Consider the following 27,785-nt stretch of genomic DNA (forward strand, 5'->3'; position numbering starts at 1 on the left):
GGCGGCACTTAGTGAGGTGGCCTCCCGTTTCCCACGCAGCGACTCCTGTTTCTCCGCGATGCCTAGATCGGACTCGGTCAGCTCTCCTCTCTGAGCCGGTCTCAGCGCGGAAAGCACAGAGGGAATCCATGGCGGAGTCCTCAGAGCCCGGGCGGCGGGCGGCCGCGGGCGGCGGGAGCCTGGACGAAGAAGAGGACGAGGAGCGGGAGCCGCTGCTGCCTCGGATCGCCTGGGCCCCGCCGCGGAAGGGCGCCCCGGGGACCGCCGTGAGGCTGGTGGACGCTACGGGAGAGGCGGGTGCGTTGTCTCCTGGAGAGGCGGACGACAAGGAGCTGCTGCTCCGGCCGGCGGACTCGCCCCGCTGCCCCTCCCGGAGCGTCGGGCTCCCGCGGAGCTCGCCCATCGACCTGGACTGGAGCCGCTCCGGGGGATCAGGTGCGACCCGTCTCTGCCCTTCCCATGGCCGTCCCAGAGCTCCCCGCTCCGTCCCGTCCCTCGCCGGGCCCCCTGTCCGACTCCCCGCCCTGCCCCCGGCCCATTCTCTGCCTCGCACTAGTGCTTGTCTAGAAGGAAAGGAAGGCAGTTGGCCAGGCATCCCGGCCGGAGCGCAGGCCGGGGGCCAGCCGCCAGGCGGACCTCGGACACCTTCCGCGCGTGTCCCTCCCGCCCCCGCGTCTCCTGCGCCTTTCCCCGGGGCTGTAAACTACTTCGCCTAAGGCCCGCGGTTGTCCTTCAGCTCTGATCCCTGAGGCCTTCCCTAAGAACTTAACTTTTAGAAGCAGGCACTGAACGAAACTTAACACAGTAAAGTGACGTAAGTTGTTTGCTCAAGTTTGGGCTTGAGTTTTGGGTTAAGAGCCCTGAAGTGTGCAGACGGTTCCCGGAGTTGTGAATTTGCAAGATGAACAGCAAGGACAGCCAGCTGCTACTGGGACACGTTTCAGAAACTTTTGCTATTAAATGTTATTGTGACGTTGGCCAGAGAGGGCAGAGGCAGTTGGCATTTCTCTACCTGCTGCCTCCTGCGAAGTTTTCTTCTTCTTGAGTCATTTCTACGGTTGTGCCTTAAAAAGAAAAAAGAAGTCTTTTCCGTACTAAGCGGGCTGATAGTCTCCCGTGAAAGAAAAGGCAACTGGAATAATGTTGAAAGTTAGTAAAATTTAGGCATGCTACTGCAGGCATGGATACGTATTAACAGAGCGAGTTTTTTGGCATGTCAAGTGGAGCTAGGCTAAGTTGGTGGTAATAGAGACTCCTAAGAGTCCTGCCTGAAGAGGAGAGCAAGCTAGTTTGTAAAATCGTGGTAACACCTGCTTGCTGGTGGTTAGGATGGTTTAAGTGAGGCTGTGTGTGCACTATGCCAGGAGTATCGTACCGTACACGGGAGCTTTTTCAGAAAGCCACAGAGCCCTGGCCAGGCACCCCAGGTGGCCAGAGCGCCCTTCGGGTACGCAGGGGCTGCGCTCAGGCCCGCGTGGGAACCACCAGTGGATGCATGAACAGGCGGAGCGGGGCAGTGCTCTCCTCTTCCCAAGTCCCCCCGCCACCCCCGCCTTCTCTCTCTCAACTCAGTTTTTACAAATCCACAGAAAAAGTAATTGTCATTAATATTGCTTAGTTTTCTGGAGTCATTCAGTTTTTTTTTTTTTTTTTTTTTTTTTTTTACCTGTGCTGCCTACGAGTACACTGATGGGCCTTCTACATTTTAAAGAATTTTAGATAGACTAGGTTATGCAAGTTGTCATCGGACTTAGAGAGTCAAACATATTCTAAAAAAAAGACAAATCAGAGAGGCCTAAGGGAAGCTGACTTCCAATTCAAGTGTTTCATGAACAGTAAGGCTTTAACAGCAGATCAGCTACCACTGTGTTAGCTAATGGATGCACTGACATGACAACAGGTAACAGAGCAAACACTTGAAGTTGGAACCAGATCACAAATGGACCCACATTCATCTAGCTACAGTGATCATTTGGATATTGTTACCTGAAATCCAGCCTGTGAAGTAACTAAAATCGGCATGGTTAGCTTGCCTTTTTCTACCCCAAACTTAACTGGGTGGCTAGCTAAATTTTAAAAGAGGCTAAAACCTTAAAAGAGCCTTTATTCTGTGAAAGTGAGTGAGGTTTTGTAAAAATGTAATATTAAGGCTAGAAAAATTAAAAACGGAAATGTGGTACTCAGAATACAAATGGATTATTAAAGAGAATCCCTACCTTTTTAAATTGTAATAACTTCTATCACAGTTTATGATTTAAGATCTTTTTTGTATATTTCATTAATTCTCACAATAACACAACATGATAGTTACCCCCACCGGTGTAGAGAGGATTCAAAGTGGATAAGAAACTGTAATGACTACTATTTAGTTATAGAACCTCGAGGTCAGCCAAAGTGTCCAGGAAGTGGTATAGCCAGGACTGAGCCGAGTTCTCCTTAATGTCATGCACTTTTTCCTTTTGCTGTAGATCCCCAAATGTTCTAAAATAATTGTTACTTTGGTTATATATTGTAGAAGTCTTATTTTAATGCATTTAGAAATAGCTTTGAATTGTAGAAGTTATTTATAATTTTAAACCAGTCTCCTACAAAGATGCTCTGAACAATTTAACTAGATTTTTAAGTTTAATTTTCAGAGTACGTTAACTTCCTCTAGCCTTTACCAACCAATTTCCATGAAGCCACCTTTCTAGTTCCAAGAAATTCTTGCCTTTAGATTAATAGCAACATAATTTATGACTATTCTGTTTGCATAATTTATGTACTTTAGCCAGTGGAAGAATGTCATATGTTTCTCATCTTTGACAAGGCATGTGACAAAGTCAAGAACCAGCTTAAACCATAGTGTTGGTGGATCAATATCAAAGCAGAAGGATTAGTGGCATTCCTTGGTCTGTCATTTTAATCAGTGAATGGGAGAGTAATAAAGATGGTAATAGCTAATACCTACATAACCGTCCCTGCAGGATATAGTTCTATGCACCTCACATATATTACTCATAACTAGCCCTGTGAAGGACTGTTTTTTTTTTTTTTTTAATTCTCATTTTAAGAGATGAGATGACTTCTCCAAAGTCCTGTTCATACAAACCAGGAGCACTTGCCAATTTTGTTAGTGTGCCTAACAATTAGAGAATTCACAAATAACTACTAAAGTAAAAATAAGAGTGTATTTATAAGCCATTTAATGATTTGTGGTGGCTTATAAACATAGGAACAAAATAAAATTAAAAAACGAAAGATGAGAATGGGAAATAAGGATAATAAAATACTTTAAGATAGAGGCTGGAATAAGTGTACAGAATGCATATCAGACACTTGATGCAGGCAGCCCATATCAGATTTGCTTTTCAGATTACCAACTTGAGATAAACACTATCACTGTGTTCATAAACTTAAAACAAACTGATTATTTGAAGCAAAACAACTCAGAAATGATAACTTGTCATGCATTCTCTTGGAGAAGAAACCATATGTTAGATAATACCTTTGTAATAAAAGTGATTGATTTTGTAGTACTTATAACTTCCCTGCAGCCCATTTCAATAGAAGTAATTCTTATGGGTGGTGCTGTCAGTAGTGCTGGATCTAGATTCAAGATGCTGACAATCTGGCTTAATTTAGAGGAAGGTATTAGAAGAGTAAATGTCCTTCCTGTGTCTTGACAGTTCAACATAACTGAGCTTTCGAAAGACACTAGGCAGTGGTGTGTTGGAGATTATTCCAGTCGTTAGAATACTCATATTCTTTGTTTTTCATTTATTGCAGGGATACAGCATTCATAAAATGTTTGCGTGTCTCCTGGGTACCAGTAGGCCTTGGGAAACAATGTTGACTGGGTATCAAGTGGCTATCCAGCTACCAGCCTTGTCCCCGCTAGCTTTATAGCCTAATGGAGGAATCAGTTAAAACAAACAGTTCTAACCAATGGGGCAAGCTGAGGGTTAGGTAGGTGGTGAGAGGCGGTTGGATTGGGGATATTTATTTAAGGCAGACCCACACAAGTTGCTGATGGATCGAATGTGGAGGGTGAGAGAGGAAAATTTTGGTGCAGGGATGAGTTACTGAAGAAGTGTGCTGGAGTAGGCCCCAAGACAGGGCCTCGTGCCCAAGGAGGAACAGTGGATCTCAGAGCTTGGACAGTTTATCCATAGTGATAGGATGCAGAGGATGGGGGTGAGGAGACGGGGCTGAGGGCTAATGGCATCTTTTTCTGCTCCCTTCTCTTTTCTGAGTGAAAGAGGAAACGACCATCTGCTGAGAGAGGAGCTGTTGGGAGTTTGAGGCAAGGAAAGAACATGAGGTAGTTGTTCAGGGGAGCGGGAGAGCCCGGAGACCAGGGGAGTTGTCTTGGTTCGGGCTGCTGAGACAAGACACCATAAACTGGGTGGCCTCACCATCAGCCATTTATTTCTCTCCGTTCTGGAGGCTGGAAGTGCAGGGTTAGGGAGCCAGCATGGTCGTGCCCCGAGGGCTCTCGCCCTGGCTGGCAGCTGGCCACCTTCCCACCTTCCCAGGGCACCCTCGCATGGCAGAGGCAGAGGGAGAGAGCTCGCTCTGGGCACTGGCTCCTTACGGACGCCCCAACCTCACAACGTCATCTAAACCTGATTACCTCTGAAAGACCCACCTTCTGATACAGTAACATTGGGGATTAGGGCTTCAGCATATTTTGGGGAGTAACAAACATTTGATTTGTTCCCAGAGCGTAGCATGCTTTCTGGGCAGCATGGAGCCCACCTGAGGTTTGTGGTGATGGATTTAAAGTGAGACCGGGCTTTTTGTTTGTGTGTGTTTGTCTTGTCAAGTCTGGCTCTCTGAGCATAGGTGTAGTCAGCTGACAGCGGGATTTAACCAGGGTAGGGGTTTTCCAGGTGACCTGAGCAGGAGAGTGATTATATGATGATTGACCATAATTTAAGGTGACCAAGGAGGGCAAGAAGGGCACAAGGAGGTAAAGATCCGTGACAATCTGGTAAATCAGTGCTTTGTGGTTCCTAGTGGGATGGAAGAATGTAGGGGCTCAGGATGCCAGACGGAGTGAATTAGAAAGGCATAAGGTGCTTAAAATTCAGACTATGGAGAGACGGCAGGTTTGGGTAATGACATGTCTGAGGTATGACTGTGCAGGTGGAGACTTCAGTAGAATGGGAAAAAAAAAACACTGGAAGAGAGGAGTTCAAAGTAATGTGAAATAGCGTGTGATTATGTCAACAAATAGGGATCTTGTGTTCCATGTGTCATTGCTTGAAGCTTCAGAGAAGCGGGGGTAGGAGAAAAAAGAACCAAAGCAGCCCATACAATACTTGATTACATTTTTATACTTTCATGTCCTAATGCTATTAACCTCATCCAGTATTACAGGTTCATATTACCATCATTTTCATAGCTGGTCTTTTTTCTTCTTTGTGTGCTATCTTAACATTGATTTTTTTTAATGCAATAATTATTGGATCCTCAGAGTTGAATGCATTCTTGGATGATCCAGGGTTTGCTGATGTTATATTGAAAGCGGAGCAAGCAATCGAATTTGGAGTTTTTCCAGAAAGAATCTCTCAAGGTTCAAGTGGAAGTTACTTTGTGAAGGATCCTAAAAGGGTAAGAATTTCACAGACCTCCTGTACATAACAGAAATTTTAGAAAACACTTAACTTAAATATGAAGTCATTGTGAATTTCTGAGATAGTTTTCTAAGGTGATTACACGCTCTTTTCAGAAATAAAAGTCAGTTTTTTGGGTGTTTTTTTTTTGTTTTTGCCTTTTTACTAAAACACTACTATTTAGAAATCGAACTCTTCATTTAAAGTTATAGTTTGCCATTCGATTATTTTACTATTTGGTTTCAAGTGTTTACTGAATATTCATTTTCAGCTGTAGACTTTTTGAATTTATCAAAAGTTCTTACCTTATAGTAGCCTATAACCATATTAGCCAAGAAAAGTAGAAGTTTAAACTTTCAAAATCTGTTTAATGTCATTTCCAAATGGCTTGATTTTTATTTCCAAAGTTTTATATTACCTTAGGAATATATTTTTCCTGCATTATACCAGGGTAGGAGCCTGGGAAGTTTGAAGTTATCAGAAAGTGACAAAGTGAAATGAACCAAAGCGTAATTTTAGGGCAGAAAAGAAAAGCTGATATGGGACTTTGTTCTACTTAGTCTAGAGTTTTTCAGATATCAGTGTTACAATTTGTAAAAGCTTTCTGAATGATGCATAGCCAGCAGTTCCTTTTTTGGGAGAAAGACATTATAATTTCATCCAGATATTTTCTGCAAAGATTGAAATTATATTTTAAAACATAATCTTTTTGAGGTTTAAATATATAGGTAATGATTTCTCAGTTTGGTCTGTCGACTTTCTTACTAGTGGTTCAGACTTTTTACATTATAAAGCAATTATATACTTAAAATTATAATAAAATTTTTATTTTTTTGTCTAAGGGACTGTAAATTCAGTTCCTAAATTTAATATTCATGTATTTTAGCAGACCAGTAGTACAGATTATAGCCTATTAGACATCCATGAGCAAAATTTTTTTAAGATGAGAAAATTTATTTAAAATTGGTTCTTAAAAAAATAATTGGAAAAGAGATTAAAGTAGGAGAATCTGATAACATAGATATTCACTATACCCGGGCATTACATTTGTATTTTATGTTTGTCATTATCTTTGTTTAGGGAACACCTTTTGTCATTGTATTTATTAATTTAACAAATGCTTGAATGCCTGTGTATTAAGTACTGTTCCGAATACTTAGGATACAGTCCTAAGAAAGTTCCTGCGCTTTTAGAATGTATGTCAAATGGGGAAAGTAGAAATAAACAAATAAACATGTAATTTGGATATTTAACAGATATTGAATAATAACTATTCAATCTAGAGCAGTGGTTTTCACACATCTTAAAATCAGTGGAATCCTTTAATAACTTGGAAACCCAGTAATATGAAATGGGTGGAATCAAAGTCTATCTGGTTAAGAGGCATGAGGTCTTAGAGCCCTGCCCCCACCTTCCCTTTCACCTTCCCTAAGGTTTCTCAGAGCAGAGTTTGAAAACGACTAGCCAAAAGGATTATTGATTTTTGACTCTTGAATGAGAATGAATGTAAAAATGTGAATGGAACTAAATCCCTTAATATTGGAGGGTTATGTCCAAGTCTGTGGTGGGAAGAAGTATAAAAGATTTATCAGAATGAACTTCATGGATTGTTATCTCTCTATATTAAAAATCTATTAAAATTTCTGCTTTTTTCCTTTATAGAAAATTATTGGTGTGTTTAAGCCCAAATCAGAAGAACCTTATGGTCAACTGAATCCAAAATGGACCAAATATGTTCATAAGGTCTGCTGCCCTTGCTGCTTTGGCAGAGGCTGCTTGGTTCCTAACCAGGGATATCTTTCCGAAGCTGCTGCCTCCCTGGTGGATGAAAAGCTTCATCTGGACATTGTACCGAAAACAAGGGTAAAGGAGAATTTGGTGTTAAGCATGAACTTCGGATTTACAACCTACTTCTCTGTAAACACATCTCTAATGATAGAGCCTAAAGTTGAGCCCGCTTTTTTTGGTAATCCATTCATGAGCGACTAACAAATTGACTAGTGTAGGTCCACAAAGTACCCAAGGGAATGTCTTTTGCACATATGAGATGATGCTGACAAAAAGGAAAAAGAACTAACGTTCAGAGAGCAGATAAAGATCAGGGATCTAGAAATTCTGTTAAAGGTAGAGATAGCTAATGTGCTCAAAGACTGTTTTTTTTCTATTTGTCCTTTATACATTTTTGCTCAAAAACTTCCTCAAAATATTCCTTCTTAATTGTACAGTTCAAGACTATTCTTTCTTTCACTGGCTAATTTGAGGCTGCCTCTCTCAGAGAGAAATATGTGTCATTTAACTGACTGCAAAATCCCTTAGCCTTTCTATTTTAGATTCTCTGAGGCATTTTTTTATAGGATTAAACTTTGCTAATTTACAGTACTCGAGTGAGTTTCATGATGTATATGAATATAAGTACTATCATGCAAATTCTAATAACCACTTTTCTAAATCATATTTTTAGGTGGTTTGGCTTGTCAGTGAGACATTTAACTACAGTGCAATTGACCGTGCAAAAGCTAGAGGCAAAAAGTATGCTTTAGAGAAAGTGCCCAAAGTAGGTAGAAAATTTCATCGGATAGGACTCCCTCCTAAGGTAAGTTTCTGTGATAAGCTTTATTTGGGGGGCAGTTCAGCACCTGTTACCTGAGCTCCATGTGCTCGGCATTGTGCTGTGGGCTGTGGATTTAACAGTAAAGAAAACAATTTTTCATCTTTCAAGAGCTTATAGTAAAGAAACAATCTCAATGCAATATAACATTGTTAGGATGGTTAAGTGCACGGAACTCAGAGAGGCTAGACGAGGGATGTCTGACCCATTTTGGAGGGCTGGGGAATGTTTGCAAGAGGAGGTTGCATCTAAAGTTTATGAAATAATGGCTAAAAGCACAGGTCCAGAATCAGAGCTAGGTTTCACTCCCAGCCTCTCTACCAGTTAGCTCTGAGACCTTAGGCTAGCTCCTTACTCTCCAAGCCTCAGTGTCCATTAAGAAAGGGAGTTATTAAAACTACCTCTTAGAGTTGTGAGGACAAAATGAAGAAAATTTATGTCAACTATTTAGTACAATCCTAGCACATAATGAAGTAAATCATAGTAACTATGTTAACTCATTAAATGTTAAATTTTGTTTTTTCTTACCACTTTCAAATAAACCTAAGGGATGATTAGCAGCTAGCTAAGCAAGGGTGGGGAGGGTTAATGGGAAAGGTATTTTAGAAAAAGCTCTAGGCTTTTAAAATATATATATATATAAAATTATAATATAAAAATATAATTATATAATATATAATTATATATATACATAATTTCACCTGTCGTTTTTTTGCATTGTAGCTGTGTAGTTACCTTTTCACACAGCTAATAGATAAAAGAATTTGAGTAGAAATTCATGGTCAGCCTTACTTTTTCTTAAAATTGTACTTGAAGTAATCAAGAAGTTGGAAAAATTTTACACGGCCTGTTACTTCCTGGGTATGCTGAAATAAAGGTCACTCAAAACAGATATTATTTCCCTATTTATGACTACTACAACTTCATTATAAATGCTTTAGAGAAAACCTTTAGGAAATCATTAAAATTTCATGCCAACAATGAGAACATAAATTGTTAAGAAAAGATAAGAAATAGATTTTCTTTGTGGTGATTTGCTTGTACTTAAGAGGCCAACTGTGTTACCCCATTACCTGTGTGCCATGGGCTGTTTAAATTTGTATTTCCTTTAATAACTTTTTTAATGTTAACAACCAGTAACTTTTAGTGATAGAAATGCCTTTTATCCTAAAATAACTGCTACACTCCTTGAACATGTAGGGTTGAACATTTTTTATTTGCTCTGTATTCTTTTTATGCGATTATTTCAAATTGGTGTGTAAAAATAGTGTTCTTGATAAATGTGGCTTATCTAAATTGGTGTTAACTCTTTTATTTTTCTTATTGTGTTATATATTTTATGACAGTATTGCTGAGAAATTAAAAAAATAATCCCTTTGTTCTTGTACTTTCTTTTCTAACTATAGTTCTTAAAATTATAGATTGGTTCCTTTCAGTTATTTGTTGAAGGTTACAAGGAGGCTGAATTTTGGCTTAGGAAATTTGAAGCTGATCCTTTGCCTGAGAATGTTAGAAAACAATTTCAGTCACAGTTTGAAAGATTAGTGATTTTGGATTACATCATCAGAAACACAGGTATTGAAGTTCTCTCATTTGTTCACTCAAACCTTGTTTGTTTTCAATGCATTATCCAAATCACAGTCATAAAGTTCACATGCAGAAGTCTTGAGTCCACTTTTTCTCTACCTGCCTGGTGGTGGTACTCTGTCCCTGTCCCTAGTGGGGTGTTCTTGGCAGTAGGACAAAGCCAGTTATTAGAAATGTTACCTGCATAATGCGAATAATTAAAACTTGATCATATAAATTATTTTAGATGCTCATTTTGACTGTAGATAACTTAGTGTATTGTATAAATACTTTAAACTCTTAATTTTGGGGGGGGTGGAAGGGAGCAGTGATGTAGGTAATGTAACAGTGTTCCCCAGATGGCGCCTGGCCTGTGAAGGTCAGTGTTATGTGGGGACTTGTTATGCATGCATCTTCTAGGAGCCCGCCCCAGACCTACTGATGCAGAAATGCATGTGGGAACCAGCGGTTTGTGTTTTAACAAATACTCCTTGTATTGCTGCTGTACTCTGAAGTTTGAGAACCGCAGGTTCAAAATGTTTACTCATTTATATTGGTTTCTCAACAAGCATTATATACTTTTCAGGATTTACCATCTTAATTAATGTGGTCTTAGGTTAATGTTAAAAATTAGTGTAAAGCCTAGAATACCCCTATACAGGTATTAGGTGAGAGCCTATCCAGCTATTTGCCTAGTGACAGGGTTAGATGCTTTTTCTGAGGTGAAGAGAAATTATTCTTGATTTTAATAACCTTGATTTAATAGTTCTTGACAATAATTGTACCTACCTCACAGAGTGGTTGTGAAGATTGAATGAATTAACATGTGTTAAGCACTTACAACAATGTCTGGCACAGAGTAAATGCTCAAAAATGTTAGCTAACATTTTTTTTTTGAGATTTTATTTATTTTTAGAGAGAGAGGAAGGGAGGGAGAAAGAGAGGGAGAGAAACATCAGTGTGTGAGAGAAACATGAACCAGGTGTCTCTCGAGTACCCCTAGCCGGGGACCTGGCCCGCAACCCAGGTATGTGCCCTAACGGGAATCAAACCTATGACTTTTCAGTTCTTAGGCCAGTGCTCAATCCACTGAGCCACACCAGCCAGGGCTCAAAAATGTTAGCTAACATTTATAAGTATTTTTTAGTTTGCATGTGTTAAATTGGAGCCTTTAGTATGTAAACATAAGTCACAGATAACCAATGAAAGTCTTGAAAATCAAAAGGTGACTAGATTTCTTCCTTGATTTAGGCTATGATATCCCTAAAAACAATGGAGTAACAGATTTTTGGTTTGTTTGGTTTTTTTTCCTATTTTGAAAGACAGGGGAAATGATAATTGGTTAATCAGATATGAAAAGCAGAAGCATGGAACAGAAATTAAGGTGAGAACATTTAAAAAGAATATATATGTATACACATACACACACATATATACCATGAGTCTCTGTAAAAGATTCCTTGAAGTTATTCTTCATTGTTTTCTCATTTCCTTCACTTAAAACCTTGGTTTTTATCTGTTTTTCTCATCTTTTTTTCTTCCTTTATTTACGTTACACTTTTAAATTCTATTTTTTAAAAAATCTCCGTGCACCTTATTTTTTATGTTGCATTAGAATAGAAGAATATTACCAGCTTGGTACTTTCTATAGAGCTTAGGAAATTTTTGTAGAACTACCAGATTTATTTTGCTTTTCTGTAATAAAGGCTTCTGATATTTTTGGTCATGTTTATATGTTGCTAATGTAATTCTTTCTGAGCCTTATGACTCAGTATTAGGTTATTACAAGTATTATGGAACATGCGTCCTTTACCTGTGATTCATATGCATTGAAATTAAAAAAAAATGTACTTCCACTTATAAGCATCTGGCTTTAAAGTATATACTGGACTGCATAGACCTGTAACACCATCAGAGTGATAGCTTTTTGATCAATTTTTGTCAGTTTTGGCTACCCAAGTTCAAATTTTAAATATTGACATGAGCTATTTTAGAATAGTTTTACTAGTTCAAAACAGTCTATACATTTGAGAAAGTTTTAACTAGTTAAAAAAATAATTTCTCCAGTACTTAAAATCTCTGTGTTCTCATCACTTAACACTATGGCATCACTTTAGAAAGTTTGTACTTTTCAGTGCTTATCAAAGAAATTTAAAACTTCATATTCATAGTACTTAGCAATAAAAAAAGAATTAACTCAATATAGACAGTAATGTGGATCAGCCTTAAAATCCTGCTGATTGAAAGAAGCAGTGAAAGAAGTTGCACACAAAGGGAACATACTGTCTGATCTCAGTTACATAAAAACCTAAAAAGTACAAACTAATCCCTATGACAAAAAGCAGACTGGTTGCCTGGGGTGGGGTAGAGGGAGAGAGAGACTGCAAACGGACACGAGAAACTTTTGGGTGACGGTTTCATACCTATCGATGCTTATCAAATTGTACATAAATGCCATTTATAGCAGAAATGGGTTTAAAGTACCGGCTTAAATATATATAACTATGTATATAATTTATACTAGTTCTTAAATATATTTTGTTGGTATATTTTGAGCAGTTAGATTTTACTGAAGACTTCATTATTTTGCTCTTAAGTATTTTGTGCATTTTTACTGAGATATTTGATATAAACTAAAAGAAATAAACCTGGCATATATCACGCAGACCTTTAATAGTTTCAATTTTTAAAAAAGATTATTAAATTTCTTGGGGTGATGGTTAATAAAATTATATAGGTTTCAGGAGTACAATTCTATAATAAATTATCCTTTATAGTATTTGTGTTTTCCACCCAAAGTCAAGTCTCCCTCCATCACCGTATATTCCCCCTACACCCCTTTCTAGCTCCCCCACCCCTTTTCCCCTCTGGTAATCACCATACTGCTGTGTGTTTTCTTGAGGTGCTTTTTTTTTTTATTTTTTGCTTAATCGGGTCACCTTTTTTTGACCCAGCCCCAGTCTCCCTCTCCTCTGACCGCTGTCAGTCTGTTCTATATCTAGGAGTCTGTTTCGATTTTGTTAGTTAGTTTATTTTGTTCTTTAGATTCCACATATAAGTGAAATAATATGCTACTTGTCTTTCTATGACTGGCTTATGTCATTCAGCATAATACTCTTCAGGTTCATCCATACTGTCGCAAGTGGTAAGATTTTATTCTTTTTCCAATGGCCAACTAGTATCCCATTGTGTCAGTGTACCACAGCTTTTTTTATCCACTCATCTACTTTTAATTTAAAAATTACTGATTTAACCTTTTATTATTTTATCTAGGCCACTTAATAGTGGCAACTCTATCTTTAAATAATAGGAAGTCTGCTTTATCATGAGAACCTTCTTGCTCCTGATGTCTTTGTTTCTGCTAAAGAAGAATGTAGAAGTTAGGAAAGGACTAAATTGTGTAATCAAGTTTCTCGAGGTTCCTTCTCATTAGACTTAGCTATGGTCTTTGGAGAGTTCTATTTAGAAACATTTTGTATTTGAAACTATTTCTATGGGACTCTAGGAAAGATTGGATTTTAATAAGGTAACTCTTTAAGTTGTTAAAAAATCCATATTTTGTAACTTTCATACATTTAAACAATGCATCTAGCAATATATTATCCAAAATAACACTTTAAGTCTTAATAATTCCAAGTGCTCTTTTATAAAGGGGGGAGGGGAAGAAACCATTACTATGCAAATTTATAATATCAAATTTCTAAATAAAATACTGATTATGAAATTCTTACTTTTAAGAGTCTGTGCCCTTCAACAGTGAATTTGTACTTTCTGGGAACTTATTTTATAGGCTCTTCAGATAAAATGTCTTTAAACCTCAATAATTACTGTAAATACTTTAACTGTTAAAAATATTTATATACATTTTTTTATCAACAGACCATTTTTCTCCTTTTTAGGAAGCAAATTGTATTGATGATAAAGAATCGCTTATTAAAATAGCTGCAATTGATAACGGTCTAGCATTTCCTTTTAAACATCCTGATGAGTGGAGAGCATGTGAGTATTTAAAACATTCTAGAGGTTATGTAATTACCTCTTTTCCAGAAAAGGAAGGGAAGAAAATTTTTGGTCATTAAACTAGCAGGAAAAACACTGGGTGAAGAATTAATCATTAGGACTCTGTTCTGGGCACTCGATACAGGGACGTGCACTCGATACAGGGACGTGCACTACATGGGTCTTGCCGTCTAGTGTTTGCTTTGGGTAATGGTGGCTGGTTTTGATTTTTGGCTCGTGTTAGCTTTGTAAGTTTGATAGCTTTCCACTTTTAAATAAATACACAAAATATTATAACGTGGAAATTATCTATTTAATATTTTGGTAGAGCTTTAGTTTAATGTTTTGGGTAATATTCACTGATAAAACAATTTAAGTCTTACCCCCTACACCCCGTTTTTAGTGAGTGGTATTTTAACTGCCTTACCAGTCTACTGGTTTGATTTCTATGTCTTAAAAGTCTGGTTTCTATGTCTTCTTAGACCCATTTCAGATTTTTTTCTTTTTCTTTTTTTTTAAGATTTTATTTATTTATTTTTAGAGAGAGGGAAGGGAGCGAGAAAGAGAGGGAGAGAAACATCTATGTGAGAAACACCAATCAGTTGCCTCTCCTACATGCCCCAGCCAGGGACTGAACCTACCACCCAGGCATGTACCCTGACCTGGAATCAAACTGATGACCTTTCACTTTGAGGGATAACGCCCAGCCAACTGAGCCACACCAGTCAGGGCGAGACATTTTTGTTTTGCTTAAAATTGTCCATATCTTGTGTTGTAGATTTGTGCGTATAAAGCTTTTTTATAGAATTCTCCCTAAAGTAAGAAAATTTCTTCCATGTATATTAAGTATTTGGGGGTGAAATGAAATGTCTGGAATTTGCCTTAAAATACTTGAGGAGAGAGAACCGGGGGTAGAGGAAGTTAATTTTGTAAAATTTTAGGAATAATTGAATTAAGTTATTCAGAAATGGCAACTCATACTAGTATTTTCATTTTTGTATATGTTTGAAATATGTGTAATAAATTTTAAAAGTAATCTCTGTATCTAGTACTATGCTTCTCTGAAATTCCCACCCTTCATTAGTAGCCTTTCTTCCTTCATTAAAGTTGCCAAAGATCTGTCTATTATAAAACATTGGCCTCTTTATGGTTTTTTATGTGTGTGTGTTTTAGCTAATTGGCCTTTTATTGATCAAATTTTCAGTTTATTTAGTTGCTTTTTATTTTTCACTGATATACATTTTCCTTCATTATAATTTTCTTCTGTATTCATCGTCTGTTACTTTTCTATATGCTTCTCTGTAGATTGGCTAAACCATAGATTGGTCGTGTTTATTATTCTGCTTTATAGAGTCATAATTTCAGATTTTCTTTTTGACAGGAGTAATTTAGAACTGTTGGTTCAATTGTAAAATTTCTAGATCAGTTGATTTTTTTTTAAACTGTCGATTGTTATTTTCAAGTTTTATTGCTTTTTGATCTGTGAATGTGGCTGTAATCTGATATATGGCCAGTTTGAAGGACTGTATTTGAAAAGAATGTTTGGGTGCAAAGTTGTGTTTCTCTCTACTAATTAAAGCTTATTAGTTGTCAGTCAAATTATATTCTTGATTTTTTTTAAAATTTAATCTGTTAATTTTTGAAAGAAAGTTAAAATTCACTGTGATTGCGATTTTTTCAATTTCTGGCATTTCTATACATTTTTTCCTTTGTATTTTACATTCCTAAAGGCCCAGCGTTTTATTTTGCTGGTGGTTCTGTTCTTTTATCACTGTGAAATGTATCCCACTTTATCCCTCTCGGTGTTTTTCTCTTTTCCGCTTTCTGTCTGTTGTAACTTGGTATAACCTCAGTTCTTTTTATTAGCATACCTGGTATTATTTTATACTTTTATTTTTAACCTCTCTCATTTTGTTTTAAGCATATGACTTATAAACATCACTTAGCTGGATTTTTTTAAACCAGCCTGAGATTCTTTTACTAGGTACACGTAACTCTGTAGTTTGTCTCAATAAACAATTGATATGTGTGAACTTTTACTGCCATCTTACTTATTTCTGTTTACTCTAAGTTCCAATTATTTCCTTTTTTTCTTTTCTGTCTTTCTTGAACTGACTTGAGATGTCTTTGTTCCATTTCTTTTTCCTCTAATGATTTGGAGTCTGTATACGAATTGCACTTTAAAAGTGCTAAGTTTAAGGTACCTGCATACATCTGGGGAATTTTATCAAACATACAGCTGGGGACTGAAGGTCTTGAAAGAGGAAATGGTATTGAGGATATACGATATTTCGTCATGTATAATGTGCATCCATTTTTTTGGCCCAAACTTTTAGGAAACAAATCTTCCATTTTAATTTTTTAATTCAATTATTTATTTATTTATTTATTTATATTTAGAAACAAAACTGATTATCATATTCCAGCATATTATTTTGCATACAAATATTGCCACTGCTTTCTAGAATTGTACTTTTAACACACAAGCATAAATAAAGAATTTTAAACATTTATATAGATACGGAATTAGTACTACCCATGTATAATGTGTATCCTTATTTTTCCCTCAAAAATTTGGGCAAAAGAGTGCATATTATACATGGCAAAGTACAATGGTTTTTTTATTTTTATTTTTTAAATATATTTATTGATTATGTTATTACAGTTGTCCCATACTTCCCCCTTTATCCCCCTCTGCCTGGTACCCTCATTTCCCCCCCTTAGTTCATGTCCATGGGTTGTACATATCAGTTCTTTGGCTTCTCAATTTCCTATACTATTCTTAACTTCCCCTGTCTATTTTGTACCTACAGTTATGCTTCTTACTCCCTGTACCTTTTCCCCCATTCTCCCCGCCCCCTCCCCACTGATAGCCCTCCATGTGATCTCCATTTCTGTGATTCTGTTCCTGTTCTGTTTGCTTAGTTAGTTTCTGTTTTTGTTTTTTAGGTTCAGTTGTTGATAGTTGTGAGTTTGTTGTCATTTTACTGGGAGTTTTGATCTTCTTTTTCTTGGATGAGTCCCTTTAACATTTTATATGATAACGACTCGGTGATGATGAAGTCCTTTAGCTTACCTTGTCTGGGAAGCACGTTATCTGCCCTTCCATTCTAAATGAGAGCTTTGCTGGATGGAGTAATCTTGGATGTAGGCCCTTGCCTTTCATGACTTTGCATACTTCTTGCCAGCCCCTTCTTGCCTGTAAGGTTTCTTTGGAGAAACCAGCTCATAGTCTTATGGGAACTCCTTTGTAGGTAAAGGTTCTCTTGCTGTTTTTAAGATTCTCTCCTTATCTTTAATCTTGGGTAGTTTAATTATAATATGTCACCATGCTAGTGGAAGCCATGGTGGTGGTTGCTATCACCCAAGGGAATTATGGTGAACAGGTACCATCACTAGGATAGGTCCAAGTGCATAAGTCCTGAGTATTTCATCAATGTCTGGTAGATGAATGAGAGAAAGGAGTAAGGATCGAATCTAGGGGAGCAGTGACATTGAGGAAGAGAAGGAAAGCCAGCATGCCAGAGAAGCGGCTTAAAAGACAGAAGGTAAACGTTGAGAGCGGTGTCTGCAAAGCCACAGAGGAGAGCATTTCACCCAAGGTGATGGTAGAAAACAGTGATGCAGAGGCAGAAGTAGATGAGGGCTGCAAATGGGCCTTTGGGAGACTCTTACGCGATGACCAGTGGTCTTGGGGGGAGAGGGATAGTTGAGGAGTAGGAACTGGAAGTAGAGGCAGGCATGAGAGTAAACACTTTTCTTTTACATAGTTGACCAGGAAAAGGTGAAAAGGACATTGGATATAACTTCAGAGAAACACGGGCCTGTGGAAAAGCCTTCTTTGGAATGGACTCTGAGGCAGATTTCATCCTCAGGGCTTTCCAAGCGGAAGCAGCCTATAAAGCTGGAGGTGCTCACCCAGTGCACCCACAGCACTATGGGTGATCACGTCATAAACTGCATGCTTCTGTGCAGGAGGCTGAATATGCGCTCTCTCTGGAAGATTCCACTATACAAATCTTTCTGGTCCTGGAACTGTGGAGGTAGTGGTCTGCTTGAGAGACAACTACAGTTAGCCTGGAATGATGGGTCTTTTGTCCCTTAAGGCCACCCACCTATTTACCTACTAATAATTTAAAATTTTAGAATATGGGGGCGTAGGGGAAGTGGCCAGTTCCTGAAGATTTGTGGCGAGAAGTGCAGGGAGACCTCAGCCAGGGTGTTTTTGATCTAGGGCGGTGAGCAAATTACAGCTTATCTCTTAATTTCCAAATTTAGGAACCAGAGATTCAGATACATGTTTTTATATAGGGCTGTTTGAAATAGACACATTATCAAAACTTGTTATTCTTTAAAACTCAGAAACCTAAGTAGTTCAGGTAATAACTTTCTGTGTTTTGCTGTCTGAATTAACATGCAAACTTGGAATCTGAATAATTTAGATAACACAAGATAATTGTTTTCTGGTAACTTGTTTCTCCTGCTTTTTGAGGACCTGGGAATTGTAGGAAAAGAACAGGATAAAGGTGGGTCAGAATAAACCCTTTCCCCCACTGATTAGAATACTTTTTTCTGTTAGATCCATTTCACTGGGCTTGGCTTCCTCAAGCAAAAGTTCCTTTTTCTGATGAAACAAGAAACTTGATTCTACCATATATTTCTGACATGAATTTTGTGCAAGATCTATGTGAAGATCTTTATGAACTTTTTAAGGTAAATACATTTTTAGTTTTAATTATTACATAAAATGAAATCTTAAAAGAGATTTTTCTCAATAGAGCTAATTTGCAATGTACTGCTTCTGGTATCACTTCTTACAGTAGAATTTGGCATAACAGGAAGGAATTAGAAGCATAAACTTAGGAAGTTACATTTACTATGAGCATTGTTTGAAATGAGACTTAGAACTTGAGAAATTGTTTTCTTCGAAGTTGAATATTTATAAGATGACTCTAAAATTATAATAAATGTTTGGTGACCTGCTATAATTCTCTCAAAAATCCTAAACTCATTGTCTGGAGTGTCATTTTAAATCCTTTTTGGAACAAGTTGGAGTACAAATAAACTATTCTTATTCTAGGGGTGTACAAAAATACCTCAGGTAAAAATACCCTTTCATACGTTATCAGTTAGGAAAGCTTCCCAGTGACCTTATGTACCAAGTTGAAAGAGTTCATTTATTTCCAAATATTTGTTTCAAAGATCTTGATTTTTTTAATTATAATGATTTTTTTTTTCCTTTCTGTAATAGATTGACAAAAGATTTAACAAAGCCACTTTTGAAAGTCAGATGTCTGTGATGAGGGGCCAGGTAGGTCACCTTTTTATGTTCTTGCAAAGAAAAGAAAAAAAAACTCTCTTTGAAATAGTAATCAACTTTCTCCTCCATTGTGACCCAAACCTGCAACTCTGGACACTATAGGTGAACCAAAATAGCTCAAATGATTAGAAATGAAGTTGATTTTAATAGTATCTTTCCTCTATTGTCTTATAAATTAGATATCCTTGACTTTGTTGTATTTTGTTGAATTAGCCAGTTTCCCCCTACTGAGAATTCTTTGTCCTCATTTTGGTAACATTTTCCTGATTGTTACTGTCTTTTCCTCCTCAATTTGACTTGCTTAGATGTACTGTTGCCTGTTCATTATTTGCTTCATAGAGCATGTTTGGCCTTTGCAAGTGCAGTCAGTCAATAACCATGTCACCAAGGCTGAGCACTGGTTGGGGCATAAAAGTACGAATTGTATCTCAATCCTCTCACCCCTTCTCACCTCCTTTAAGGAGAGATACAAGATACTTAGGTCTGCTGGTGTGGACCTGCAGGCTGGTGACCTACAGAGGACATCTGGTTCCTCCACCACATTAATAGTATTCAGAGTCCAAAAAAAAAGGCTTGAAGTGGAAATAAAGTATACTGTAAACATTGTCTTTTAGTGACTTACTAATTAACTTTTTTAAAAAATATATACATTTAACATAGGGTAGCTGTTTGCTGCATTCCTGTGGCAAAAAGACAAATTTAGATTTTGCACTATTATGTAATTATAATACATAAATATAATTAAGTTAAATAACATTTATTCACCAAATACGTATCGTCAGAACTAGTGCCAGAACTTGTTCTAGTCATTGACATAAAGCAGTGAGCAAAACCCAGTTCCATTTCTCAGGTCAGGGAGAGGGGACGGATAATAGCTTGTACATCTCTGTACTCTCTTGTTTTTAATGCAGTGCTTGGCTGCAGTCATAAGTTTTAAATAGCAAGGCAGAGGCCTGGGCAGCAGCAAAGATCCAGATCATGAAGGGCCTTCGGTGCCAGAATATAGATTCTACACGGAAGAGATTGGGACAGTTAAGAGATTTAGCATTAAAAGGGGTTTTGGTGAGACTGACATTTTCAGAGTGGAGACCACATCCTGGGTTTCTTCTCTGGACTCCCTGAAATCGTGTGTTAAATTCCATTTATAAGTGTGTTTTGGGTGTAGGGGGAAGCTATTGGATTTCTCTCTCTCCAAAAGACATCCCTGTCCCAATAAAGATCCAGAGCCACTGTAGAAGGTTAGGCTGGACAGTGGGGTGCAGGGAGCCTTTTGGGGATGCGTTTTCGGTAATTCAGACATGAATGAAAGGGTTAGATGATCAGTGATTGTAATTATGTTGCAGAGTCTCACCATCCCTACAATTGAATTTTCAGGCATTGATAATTATGCCCTAATTTGACCTTCTTGCTCGAAACAAATTAATTTATAAACATGTTCCATCTTCTGAAATTGTCATATTCCTAAATATACATCTTTATCTTAGGAATAATTTTTAAAAATAAAAGCTGTAAATAATTTTATAAGCTGTAATTGTTGATTAAAGTTATTACATGGGGAATTTAAATTTAAAAATGCTTATCTGAAAAGATATGGAGATATTCCAGTACTGAGGTCTGTTACAAAGCTATACCAGTATCTCTCTGCTATTTAACTTTATTTATTCATACCCTGTCTGTCTCATTCACAAAGGAGTTAAAGTATCATACAGATGTATGTAATGAAATAGGAAAATGACAGGATCAACATCTAGGGAAAGAAAAAAATAAAACCATACTTTCTTTACATGTTTTAATTTAATTTTATCATTTTTTTAAATTTGTTTTTGACCTTTCTGATAGCCAGAAAGAGTAGGGTACCTTGACCATGTACATGACTATGTAGTTCTCTAATTTTAACTGTATTTTTAAAAATCCGCTGTGAAAACTCAGGTAGTATATTATATTCTAAAGTAAATCAGTGCTTTTGAAACAGAAGATTGACAAATAAAAACAAATAATAGCAACCATGTTCTAAGCAACAGAAACATCATTTAACTAGTTCCTTAATTGAGCCAAAGTACTTGTTATTTCCATCATTTATAATTATCCCTTAAATCCCTCTTTTCTCCAGTTTTACCAATTAACTTCATGATTTGTGCTTTATACAACCAAGTCTTTTGCTCTAGTTTATAGTTAAGTCCTTAGTTTTATACACATAAGCAATGACATGCTCTAATTCGTCACATAAAGATGCGTAATGGAACTCAAAACTAATATGAAGGCATTTCTTTTAAAATCTGGGATATAATGTTTATGACAGTTAAAGATAAACCATGTTTTGAATTTTACATTAAATAGCAATAGGGCAAGAAGAGGTTCAATAAAATCATTCGTTTCTCTTTCTCCCTGTGCCAATTTGGAACTCTAGACCTCAGTAAATATTTATGGGCAGTGTGAAGTATATTTTGCATATGATCTGAAAAAAATGGCAGAAATAATAAATAAAACTGCTTTATGAGTATATAGTGAACTTGTATTCAGTGGTTTGTAAGCTACACCCTCATTTGCAGATTCAGTAATAATTAATGTTAAAGAAAATGAACTTAACGCCTTAGTACCTCCTGAGTACTTGACTCTTTACTAGATATTTTTGTTTGTTATCATTTATCCTCATAATGGCTCTCCATAGTTATCTGCATTTACATGGAGGAAACGTGGCTCTCAGGAGTTGGGTAACACCTGTAAAATAACATCTCAGCCTGGCTGGCCGGCAGCCCTAGGCACTGCCTCTGCCTGGGGCCTCTATCGCTGCCGCTCCGGAGCTCCTGATCTTCGCAGTGGCGTCCTTACCCCTTTTCCTGTCTCTCTTCCACACTAGACCAGAGCAGTTTCTCTCAAAGCAAATCCGATCCCATCTTCCGTGATGTAAAGCTGTGATTCACCAGTGTGTAGAAGCTCAAGTCCCGGTGTTGAGTGCTGTCGACAAGACCCTTCACAGTCGGCCTCCAGTCAGGCCACCGCCATTACCTCTTGTCATTGTCATTCGCGGCCTCCCCTAAGCCTTGCCACTCTACACTGCCGTCCTTCCCATTTTCGTTTCCTGGGGTGCCCTTGTGTGGGCTGTGCTGCTGTCTCTCCTCTGGTGCCTTTTCCCCTTCCTCTGGAGATTGCCTTCCTTCCAGCTCCAGCTCTGTCTTCCTAGACCCCTCCTGCCACCCAGGGGGTTCTGATTTCCACAGCACTCACTGGCAGTCCGCGGTGTCACATTTCACTCAGAAGTTTGATGTTAAAATCAGCATATTGGGCATATGCTTTTGAAAAAGTAGCTTAGCCCTGGCTGGGTGGCTCAGTTGTTTGAAGTGTCACCCTATATACCAGAAGGTTGGTGGTTTGGTTCCTGGTCAGAGCACATACCTAAGTTGCAGGTTCAAGCCCTGGTCATGGGTGTATGGGAGGTAACTGGTTGATGTTTCTCCCTCTCCCTCTCCCTCTCCCTCTCCCTCTCCCTCTCCCTCTCCCTCTCCCTCTCCCTCTCCTCCTTTCTCTCCCTCCCCCCTCCCTCTCTCCCCCTCCCCCCTCCCTTGCTCCCTTCCTCTCTAAAATTGCTAAACATATCCTTGGGTGAGGATTATAGCTTAAAATCAACCATAAAGCAGAATATGTGTGGCCTTATGGAGATAATACAGTAATTCTTATGCCCACTAAAATTTGAGGACCTGTGAATTAATTAATCTGCCCTTGAAACTGTCATCTCCCTACCAACTTATCACATGTGGCATAGGTGGAGAATTCTAAAGTGTTTCTCCTCGCCTGCATTGTTTAGTCTATTTCTGTAAATAATCTTCTCTGATTTAAACATATAACACGAGTGCTTTAGGTTGACTGTAACTCTACTGGGTTGTTCTCCGTTCTCATGGGGGAAATATATATAATAATGAAAAAAATGGTGATATGTAGGGAAGGGGAACAGACTTTTAAAATGAGGGCATAGGTGCACTGTTGTTAAAGTGTTTATCGCACAACATTGCCATTATTTGTTCATCTGGCTGTTGTTTCTAGAATGTGGGTATTTTTAGAGCTCACATGGTTCTTTTTATGGGACAGAGTCTTCTCCCTAACACAGTGCTTGCTTAGTAAATATTTATTTGGTCAATAAATGCAAGATTGTTAAGTGTTTTCTCAACTCTCAAAGAAATATTAATATTTAGGATAGTTTTAGGATAGAATAATTTTTACTATTAGTATATATTTGAAATTTATTAATCTTGTAGAATGACTTTTTATTTTCTTTGTACGATTCTGTTTTCCAGAATCTCTACAGTAATTATGCATTGTTTTTAGAGTCAGGAAAACATTAGATGCTATTTAAATTAGTGTGTTGAAACTAAAATTTTTAGAACAGAATTTTTACAACCAGTAGAGGGAACTAACCAGATCATTCCATTCCTTAACCATGCTGGTGCTCACATTTTATTTTCATGATAAAAACAATGTTTATAAATGTAAATTTAAAATTCTTTTTGTCTGTTTATTCAAATATGCCACCCTGGAAGATCTTAAGAGAAGAACTTAAGAGGGATCCTAAAACAGATGCAGTGAATAACTTACTGTTGCTAGAAATAACTGCCTGATGTGTTAAATACTTTTAAATCTAAGATGTAGCTCTGGCAGGTGTGGTTCAGTGGGTTGTCATCCTGCAGTCAGAAAGATCACCAGTTTGATTCCCAGTCAGGGCACTTACCTGGGGTGTGGGACAGGTCCCCTGCTGGGGGCGTGCGAGATGCCACCAGTTGACATATCTCTCGCACATTCATGTTTCTCTCCCGCTTTTTCTTCTTCCCTTCCCCACTCTCTGAAAATAAATAAAATCTTCTAAGATCTAAACCATCTAGTTTATACTATTTAAACATATTATGAAGTGTATTTATTATGGCTTTGTGTTACAACTTCTATGTTTATCACTATGAAAGAGTCTTTAATGAACCAGTAAAGTGCATATCATCTGTGTATTAGATATTTCCACGTACTTGAAGGAGACCTCCTTATTACTGAATACATAACAAAGGGATTTTTTTTTTTTGCTTGATACTCAGGAGAAAAAGAAAATGAAATATTAAAATTTTATCTGAACAGAGTAGAATAGGCTGTAAACTGTATATCGAGTTTCATAACCTTATTTTTATGCTCAAGTAGCAATTCCAAGAATATGTAAACACGGAATGTGGTATATTTCACTTCTCCTACTTTATGTTTCCTATTTAAGAGTTAGCTCTTAAATAAAACTTTATTTTAAATGGCTGCCTTCCCAAAATCTGTAACCCACTTGGGCACTGGCCCTTCATCATGGTTTTTCACGGCACTTTTACCTCCCAATAGGTGTCCATCCTGAGGCCTGTGGGCCTCATATGGTCCAACACAAAATTGTAAATTTACTTAAACATCATGAGATTTTTTTTGTGATTACATGTCACAATGTATTTATTATGTGGCCCAAGACAATTCTTCTTCCAGTGTGGCCCAGAGACACCAAAAGGTTGGACACCTCTAATACATGGTATAATTTACTTATTCATAACGTTTACTGACTCCTCCCTCTGCAAAAATGTAAGCTCTGTGAGGCAGACATTTGGTTTGTTTTTCTAGTGTTTTATCTCTAGCACTAGAACAGAGCCTAGCATGTATTTTGCTTTCAATAAATGTAGCTGTGGAATGAGTACATAGTTAAAACCAGACTATCTAGACCCGTATTGATTTAGGTTCTATGTCAAATGGAATATGTGGAACCAGTCACTTTTTTCAGTCTCTGATTTCAATTCTCCTGGATGTAGGTGCATTCTAGAATATTTTAAAGGTACCAGTTGGCAAAACGTATTTAATTCTAATTTTGAGCACTTGTGCGTATATGTGTCATATGTATAAACATACCTATATCCATATAACACATCATTAGAGCAGTTACTCCTCATCATAACCTATTGGGTATAAACGGATGAAATAAAAATTGGAATTATGAATGAATGATTAAACTTAGTGTCAGTGAACTCAAGGGTTTTTATCTTTTTTTTGAGCTGGTGAAATATTTCTTCTTTCCACAGATCTTAAATCTGACTCAGGCTTTGAGAGACGGGAAGAGCCCTGTCCAGCTGGTCCAGATGCCTTGTGTGATTGTGGAACACAGTCCAGGGAGAGGCCAGGGCCGGGTCGTCCACCTCAGCAGTTCCTTCACCCAGACTTTCCACTGCAGGAAGCCATTTTTTTCCTCCTGGTAGCAGATGTAGGAGAAACAAACTGGCGTTCTTCTGCTGTTAAAATGTAAAATGTATTTACATTACATTACAGTAATGTAAATCTGCTCTTAAGTGCTTCAGTTGCCAAAACCTCACATAATGCGTGTTTTAAAGGTTATGTTTTGAATGTACTCGGAAGTTTACAGTTTTTTTGTCCAAATAATAACTTTTTATTTCAGGGAAGAACTGATATATCTCCTATATTGTATTTTTGTAGAAAAATTGTACTTTATGTTGATGGTGTTAGTTGAAAGGTAATTTCATGGTTTACACATTCTGAAATGACTGTAATTATTTTAGAATTTCAGATAGGAAAATAAGATTTGTCGACTGAATAAAGTAACTTTTGATATACTTTTTAAATATTGAGAAGAATGTTTGTTAATTCTTCTTACATTATAAAAGGCCTTTGAATATGAAACCGCTCTTATGAACTTAATAGGTTAGTTAGTAGAAAAATAAATAAGAATAAAGCAATGTTGCCTTAATTTAAAAAGCTGCTATTTTAGAACTTGAATATTCCCAAAGTGACCATTGTGAGGGACCAGAAAATTATATCTTGTTTAAGTAATTGATGAGCATTTCTTTTTGTACTTCAGAATATTTTTGCTCAATTATTTTGTTATAATGAGAAAAAAAAATAAAGATATCCTTTTTTAAAAAAAATGAAAACACTCAACTGAGACTTGAGAATTATATAAAATTAAGGTAGATCTGTAATATTTTTGAAATTCCAAAATAGCATTAAAAATTCCTTTTTGTTCCTTGCATAGAATCAATTACATAATAACTACTCCAGACCACTAATCTTGTTCAGTCTAGTACTTCAGTTAGTATTATAAACATCACTGAAAAGTAAACCATATCTCAAGGTGCATATTGGATTATATTTTGGGGTCCAAGGATATAAACTCTTAATAGTAACAGGAGTATTATCAGTTACTTGAAATTCCCAATGTTATAATTAGTCAAATTTAGAACATCAGCCCTAATTACAGTGGACCATGACAGAGATAACCATAAAAACATTTATGTTTGATTTTGAATGTCAGTATGTCTGACATTCTGGGAACTTGTACCACTTTTAATTCATTCATTAAGTGATTTTAAATTATGATGAACCCAGTGTGAAGATGTGATTCTAAAGAAGCAGAAGTTTCATTCTCTCCTTCAGGCTCTGAACAAACACCACCACCACTCGTGCTGAACTGGGCAGTTTGTAGTTTTTGGCCTTTTGCTTTTTGAGCTTTCTGTCCTGTGATTTTTTTTTTTAATTAAGTACTTGTGCATCAAAAGTATTTCCTGAAGGTTTAGTTAGGGTGCAAGGCAGGTGTGCGGACCTCCCTCTCTCCACTCCTTTCTCTTGACCTTGACGGATGTGATGAGTGAGAATACTGCTCTCCACGCAGACGTGTTCTCCTACCTCCCCCGACCCTTCATCACCTTAGTGATGAGGTGATGGAAAACTGGAAGCTTAAAGCGCAAGCTACTACCTTTAGATAAATACCAGGAATTGAACTGTGCCTTTGAAGATGAGTTCTAAAAGAACTAAGTTGTTATGTGGGTACTGCTTTCATAAAACAGGTTTTTGGGGTTTTATGCAGTATTTTGAGAATTGCTATATTAATTTTTATAATGAAAATCTTAGTAAGTTACTACTGTTTTATATCTTAAAATTAAAGTAGTGTGGAAATATTTTTTAATGGCCTGACCAGGCCAGAAAAACTAAGTTGAAATATTTAAGATGTGATTATAAGTCAGAGTACATTGGTTATATTTTGTAAATTTTTATGAACTTAATTCTTATTTAAGTATTGTGCTAACTTTTTTCAGTGAATGTATTTATAGTGTCAAATGGTAGACTAAAAGTAGTAAAAATTGTTGTCTTAAGGCTAGATTTCTCCTTAAGTATGTATATTGAATATATAGGTTTATAAATATGTTTATGTTTATAAATATGTCAAACCGCCATTTTCTTACTTCATATCTTAGTAGTACAGTTTAATTCTTTATAATTCCAAAAGATATATCTAACTGGAACCTTTATAATTGGGGACATTTTAATTTTATTTAATTATATGCTGCCTTATTCTCCCTGGCATTTGTCAGCAATTGAAGACTCTGGAAACATGATGTTTTGCAGACTTGAAAACAATTTGATTCATAATTTTTAATAAATTTAAAATACTATACTAATGGAATTAAAACTTTATTTTAAAATGACGGTGACATGTTCTTTGACCAGATTACATACATCTTGAGTCCTTTACATACATATGAAGAGACAGGCAGCATCTTATGTTTTATAGTCTGCCTTCTTTGCCGAAGTTGCTTGGGCACCTGCACAAAGTTGTGGCAAAGATTCTCAGTTTGTTCTGTGTTTTCAAGCCTCCTTTACAGTTAGTTTGGGGCCCGTGACAGTTCTA

At 37.1% G+C, this 27,785-nt stretch overlaps 1 protein-coding gene across 1 annotated transcript; it reads left to right on the plus strand.

Moving 5' to 3' along the window:
* PI4K2B (phosphatidylinositol 4-kinase type 2 beta) lies at positions 1-27,525 on the plus strand. Its single transcript, XM_054582005.1, has 10 exons — positions 1-435; positions 5,462-5,598; positions 7,263-7,463; positions 8,062-8,193; positions 9,630-9,783; positions 11,097-11,158; positions 13,674-13,773; positions 18,353-18,486; positions 19,025-19,084; positions 25,168-27,525. Exons 1-10 carry the CDS (start codon positions 129-131, stop codon positions 25,339-25,341), a joined length of 1,461 nt encoding a protein of 486 aa, XP_054437980.1. The 5' UTR covers positions 1-128; the 3' UTR covers positions 25,342-27,525.
* The last annotated feature ends 260 nt before the right edge of the window (positions 27,526-27,785 follow it).

The sequence above is a fragment of the Pteronotus mesoamericanus genome, unplaced genomic scaffold (assembly GCF_021234165.1).
Source record: "Pteronotus mesoamericanus isolate MK-2021 breed Mesoamerican mustached bat unplaced genomic scaffold, CSHL_Meso_final contig_68, whole genome shotgun sequence".
NCBI lineage: Eukaryota > Metazoa > Chordata > Mammalia > Chiroptera > Mormoopidae > Pteronotus > Pteronotus mesoamericanus.

Bases quoted from the DNA above. Each gene is read 5' to 3' on its own strand.
- PI4K2B (XM_054582005.1), top strand. From the start codon at position 129: ATGGCGGAGTCCTCAGAGCCCGGGCGGCGGGCGGCCGCGGGCGGCGGG. The intron at 436-5,461 runs GTGCGACCCGTC...TTGGATCCTCAG, and splicing joins GAGCCGCTCCGGGGGATCAG to AGTTGAATGCATTCTTGGAT. The intron at 9,784-11,096 runs GTATTGAAGTTC...CTATTTTGAAAG, and splicing joins TTACATCATCAGAAACACAG to ACAGGGGAAATGATAATTGG.